The sequence below is a fragment of the Ursus maritimus genome, unplaced genomic scaffold (assembly GCF_017311325.1).
Source record: "Ursus maritimus isolate PB19 unplaced genomic scaffold, ASM1731132v1 scaffold_7, whole genome shotgun sequence".
Taxonomy (NCBI): Eukaryota; Metazoa; Chordata; class Mammalia; order Carnivora; family Ursidae; genus Ursus; species Ursus maritimus.
Window position 1 is genome coordinate 39,531,834 of NW_024426885.1, and position 5,867 is coordinate 39,537,700.

The 5,867-nt window shown below is 58.2% G+C and overlaps 1 protein-coding gene across 1 annotated transcript; it reads right to left on the reverse strand.

Annotated features, from left to right (window-relative positions):
- Nucleotides 1-1,433: 1,433 nt before the first annotated feature.
- On the reverse strand, nt 1,434-5,654 carry CUNH10orf71 (chromosome unknown C10orf71 homolog). The gene has a single exon (XM_008696332.1). It carries the CDS (start codon nt 5,652-5,654, stop codon nt 1,434-1,436), a length of 4,221 nt encoding a protein of 1,406 aa, XP_008694554.1.
- Between the last annotated feature and the right edge of the window lie 213 nt (nt 5,655-5,867).

Genomic DNA, 5,867 nt, shown 5'->3' on the forward strand with positions numbered 1-5,867 from the left:
TTCCAGCCTGGAAACAGCATCTTTGCCAAAGGAACAAGGATGATGCAGTTTGTGGGGTCCCTGGGGACGGACGTGGGCAGCACAGTCCCGACAGCTGCGTCGACAGCTGCCCTCTCTAAGCAAGGAGGGAGACGTGCTTGGCCCTGCCTTTCCCATAGCACAAGAATGACGTTGCTTCAGCGGATGCCCTGGGTGGAAGCCCATGAAACCAGCCTGCTTTCCTTCCTCGCACAGTTGCCCACAGTGGGCATGTGCTCGCAGACTCCTCTGTTCTCAGAGGTGCAGAGATGCTTATTGCCTTTTGCTCCCTTGACCTGAATCAGATACTTTCCTCCATATCCCCAAAGGCCTGGAAGTTGGGAAAATACAATTTCCTTTCGAGCACAGGGCATAGGCTAACAGTCATGAAATTGGGACACCTGGGGCCTGATTCAGTTCCCTGGGCCAGCCGTGATGGTGAGCTTGGCTCTCCCTCCTCTTTGTCCCCCGACACGAAGGGAGAGCCCGGGCCCGCCAAGGCAGAGACAGTGCTGAGGGCTCCAGAAGGAGCACCGGGACGGCAGCAGGGGCCGAGGTTGCCCTGTTCAGAGTGATGGCCCTGCGTGGCCGGCGGCGATGGAAGGCCTGGACAGCACAAGGCACTTACTCACCAGTCCAGACATGCCACTGCCCACAGATGGAAGACCAGTCCAAGACAGAACCACATCTGCAGGCTTGTTTCACTTTTAGAAAGGTAGCCTTTTCTTTATCAGAAAATAGCCTTCAGAGGAGAACTTCCTCAGTAAAGAAAACCCATTCTATCCAAATAAACCTTTCTGCAGGGTTGCCTTCGGGGCAGTCCTTAGCCATTTCTGCCTGCAGTGAGCTGGAAAAGGTTGCTGCGTGGGAGTGAGTGTAGAGACGCTTCTCTGTGCCATGCTGGACATGGAGGGGCTGGGCCGGGTGGTCTGCTCACCGGGCAGGGCTGGCCTCAATGCAGTGCAGCGTTTCTGGGGGCTTGGGAGTTTGCTCACTGCATGAGCCGGCCCTTGAGAAGAAGTAGGTGGGGTGCCCGAGCAGAGCGGCCATTAGGAATCAGGCTGGACTCCCCCCAGTGGCATGGCCAGAGGAGGACAGGGTGAGGACAGGAGGGAGGGGAGAAGGAAGGGGGAAGGGGAGCAGATCCAGGATCCGGGAAGGGGCTTGAGAGGGACCTGATCATGCAAAGAGCGCCCTCCCAAGCAGGAAAGCCCCAGGAAGCCCTTCAGGTGGGGTTTTCTCAGAATCCCCACTTCCTTTGATACTTTAGGGATCCCACATGGCTAAGTATGTGTTGATGTGTGTGTGTGTGTGTGTGTGTGTGTGTGTGTGTGTGTGTGATTGATTGATTGTTCTGGGGAAAGGGGAAGTAAGTTCTTCTGGGTTTATTTGAGGGGGGTTGTCTGCTGCAATTCTCAAGAAATGCCTTCGGTGGCAAAGTCCTCTAGGTCGTTGGTGGAGATGATGCCCAGGCGTGGAGTGTCTCCCCCCTCCTCCCCTGGGCACCGGGGAGGTGGCACCTGTCTGCCGGCCTCACGGGCCCTCTGGGAGCCAGGGCCAGCCGCCTCGGGGGTGTGCGGGGCCTGCCTGAAGAAGGTGGGGGCAGAGAGCTGAGAAGAGCATCGCGGTGGCATCAAGGGCAGGGGCCGGAAGTGGGGGTACAGCATGTAGGGAGAATCAGGTGTGTTTGGCGGGGGCGGGTCGGGGGAACCCCCCTCAGAGGATGGGATGGGGACCTTGACATATTTGCCCGTCTCTGGGTCGTAGAAGGTCTTGATTTTCACCTGGAGTGGCAGATCGAAGACAAAGTACTCTCCGGATTGGGGGTCTTGGAGGACCTTCTGGGTGGCAGGGTAAGGAGCCAGAGGCATAAGGGACTGGGATGCCCCGGGCTGCCTCCTGAGTGGCTCGGAGAAGGCAGACACTGAGTGGCGGTGGACGGGAGGGGGCAGGGAACGGACCTCGGGGAACCTGGGTCGGGGCTTCTCTCCAGGGGATGGTGGCCTACGCTCCCAGTCCTCCAGGAAGGGCTTTTCTTCTGCGGGTTCACCATGCCTTTCTTGGAGTTGGTCGGTCTTTCTCCTCTTGCTTGCCAGCTTTTTCGCCCGCCGCAGGGCCTTCTCTGTTTTGGGTGGGACCGCCGGGGGCTTGCCGGCCGCCCTCTCCAGCTGAGCAGAAGCCTCTGGCTTCTCTGGGAGGCCTGCTGAGCTGGTGGCCATGTCCAGCACCAACCCTCTTGGAGAAAGTGTCCTGAGGTCTTCTGCGGATGGCTCAAGTTGGGGGTCTGAGCCAGCCTCCCACGTGAGGGCGTGTGTCAGGTCCTCCCTACGGGCGACCCTGGCCGGGTAGAGGCTGGCCCAGGGGCTGGGGTGAGGAGGCTCCCCTAGCAGCAGGCCCGGTTCTGGGGGGGCCTGGGAAGCATCATCCCAAATGCCGCTGGTCGCAGGGGAGCACGCGCTGCTCTCGTCCAGGGAGCTGGCATTGGGGGAAATAGCCATCTCGCCGGGGACCAGTCTTCTCCCTGGGGGCCCTGCTCTGGGTGTAGACAGTAAGTGACTTTTGAAATCTCTTGTGTGCTCCTCCCAACATGTTCCCAACTGCCGTGGGGATGGCTGGTCTTCTGGGTCTCCTTGGGGCAAAGTGATGGTGGGGATGCACCTTGGAGCAGTCAGCTTCCCCTGGTCCGTGGAACTGTTCTTGCCTTCGTTCGCCCCAACGTGACGTGCAGCCTGTGGGTGTGGCTTCGGCCCTTCGCTCCCTCTCATGAGTGGAGGAGACGGGACGTGTCTTGTTGGGACTGGCTGGGAAGTCTCCATCCGGGCCATGCCGGGCACCTGCCTGTGGTCCTCCATGCCCTCCCAGGCTGTGTGCTTCGAGTGTGTGTCCTGCATGCTGGCAGGGGTCGGGGTGTTGGCCATTTCCTGGCTCTCGGGGCCACCAAGACCAGCCTCTTCTCCCCAGCCTGGCTTTGGCAGGTTGTCCTCTCTGTGGCTGCCACTTAGAGGGTCCTCCGATGACATGGTCCTCAGGAGGGGCAGCATGATGGGTTTTATCACGGGGGTGGCCCTGAGGGTGTTGTCTTTAATTGCAAACAGTATGTGCTTGTTTGAAGTGGAAGACGGTGAGGGGGTAAGGTCTTTGGCTGTATCCTTACTTCCGCCCGTCCAAGTGCCTCTGAAGTTAGCCTCCCCTCTCGATGCCTTCCGGGGTCTACATCCAGACAAACCTTCCCCTTCTCCTTGCAACGATTCCTCCTTGCTGCGCTCCTGCACGCACGCGGGCCCGTTACTCAGGGCACAGTGCTCAAGCTCACCTTTCCCCGCCGCGTTCTCCTTCTCGTCCTTCTGACTGTCTCCTGCACTTCCATCTTTCCTCCTGTCTTCCTGCTGGCTCTCGGTAAACCACATTTTCTGCTGATCCTCAAATGAGGCAAAGGACTGATCTGAAGAGCTGGTGCTGAATTTGGCCTTACTTTTGAAGGCTGGCATGAAATCAGATTGGCTGTCACTGTAAAACACGTCTTCTTCCTCGGGAGAGAGGGGCCCTGGTGAGAATTTCTGGTTGAAGCTTGGATTCTGAAGTCCTGCCTCTCTCTCAGGTTCTGTGTCTTGAGACACGGATCTCAAGAACCCCTTCTCGAGGCTGGGGGTCTTTGGTTTCTCTGCAGCCTTCCCTGCCTCAGGCTGTCTGCTGCAAATTGTCAGGGACAGGTGCTTCCTGGGGCAGTGTTCCCCGGCATCCGGACCCTTGCCCGACCTGGTGGTGCCCATCTCCGGGTCTCCATCGTCCTTCTCGTAGCTGTTTCTGTCAGCTCCCTCCCCATTGATGCAGAAGGGGGCTTGGGTGGTAGCTGGAGGTGAGCTAAGAGTTAGACAGTTGTCTGCATTGGCTGCACCAAGGTCAGATTTAGGGTCCTGGCTACTGACGTGCGACCCAGGAGGGCCTTCAGCTGGTCTTTCCTTAGAAAGCTCGTTGGGAGGGCTCTCCTCCAGCCCATTGGGAAGGACGACGCCATTGCTCATGGATTCTTGCTTGCTTCTGGTTTTCTCCTCAAGGCCTTTCAAGAGAGGTGAGGGGCTGTATGTGCTCTTCACACGCTTCCGCACATCCTTAAGGTTGAACAGCAGGCTGGGGGCTTTGGATTTGTAGCTGTCCTGAGACTGACATTCAGTGGGCTCCTTCTCTTGGTACCCATTTAGCTGTCCTGGGGGTGATGGGGTTATCTCCACCGGCTGACTGTCGGATGGATCCATGACATGCTTGGTGGGTATGACGGGGGTCAGAAGCTTACTGATGTTAAAAGGAGGACTGTAATGCTCATTGGGATCCATGGGCAGGTCAAGAGCCTCATTTTCTGGAAATTGTCCCTGGGGATTGTGCTTTGTATACAAGGCTGGGCCTCTTCTGGTGGCCTGCTTCTTCTCTTCCGAAGCATCTGGTAGACTTTCTTTCCTTCCTTTACCAGGCTTTGGTTTCCGCCATGGGGCCTGTGTCGTCTTCACCTGAGGGTCAGGCTGTGAGCCAGAAGCTTTTCCCTCCACAGTGAACGCCTGGGCTCCAGGATCCCTGGCTCCCCAGGGTCCAGACGCAGTGAGAGCCCCTGCTGCCAGCCTGTTCTCCTCCTGGCTGCAGGTGGCCAGGGCTTGGCAGGGAGAAACTCTGTGCTCAGGGGCTGGGGGCTCTCTTAACAAGGGCGCATCCTCGTAAAGCTTGGGAGCTTTGCTTTCTGGGACAGGGTCAGTGGCCTCCTTTCTCTCGGGCAGCCTCGGCTGGTGGGCGTTCCACGACTCAAAGGCACTGTTTTCACTGTGAAGAAAGGTCCCTTTGCGGGGCCACTCGTTACCTCTTCCAGGCTCCCCCTTGGCTTGGTTGTGGGGTGGGGAGGGGAACTTGGACTCATACGAGTTGGCCACGTCTTTGGGTGTTGGGAGGAAGCTGCTGGAGCCATGACAGGCCATTTCCGGATTCTTGGGGGACTCCTGCCCTCCGGGCTTCCTGCCAGGCTGGTGGCTATTCTGATGGGCACCAGAGACTTCCGCGGGCACCCTCCTGACAGTCAGAAAGGCAGAATCGAAGCAGAAGTTGACACCACTTTCTGGAAGAGGAGCAAATTTGGGGGGATTCTTGAGAGCTGGGGGCTTACTGGCAGGAGGCCTGCTGTCACCACGTTGGCTCTCAGTCCTGTCAAAAGATTTAATTAGTGATGACACTTTCGAAGCAGGCTTGCTGCTGCTCCTTAGGCCATAAATGGGCACATCCAGTCTCCTCTGGGCTGGGGTCAACGGGGGGCTGCTCTTGGGATACTTTTCCTCCCCTTGAACGTACTTGGGTAGCTGTTGGAATGTGGCCGCCCAGCCCGCATGCTCGGTGCCTTGCGACGGTAACCGGCTCCAAATGCCGCTTTTCCTGTGGGTGTGGCTCACCGTTCCCTGGTGAAAATTCCCAACCCCCTGGCGGGTGATATCTGGGGACAGGGTCAGGTCAGAGTCATTGAAGGACGCGTCCTCGGAGATGCACAAGCTGCGGAACGCCCGGTCCGTGAGGCTGCTCACCTCCCTGTCGGCATCGTCCGGCATGCTGCCGATGCTCGAGGAGTCGCTGAAGCCGTCTGTGCACTTCCTGCCCCCCTGCATCATCCGCTGGCTGGGAGGGCTGTCCCTGGTCCGCCAGGGGGGGCCTCTGTGGGATGATTCTGGAAGAGCAGCCCTCTTCCTGCCAAACTAGAGCTTCCTGTTGACCAGACGCAATTGCGAAGTGGGATTTTTTTGTTGTTTTCTCTGCAAAAGAAAGACATGCAGGGTATGAACAGGATATCCAACTTAGTGGCTCCATAGGAGGCTGGTCCAGAT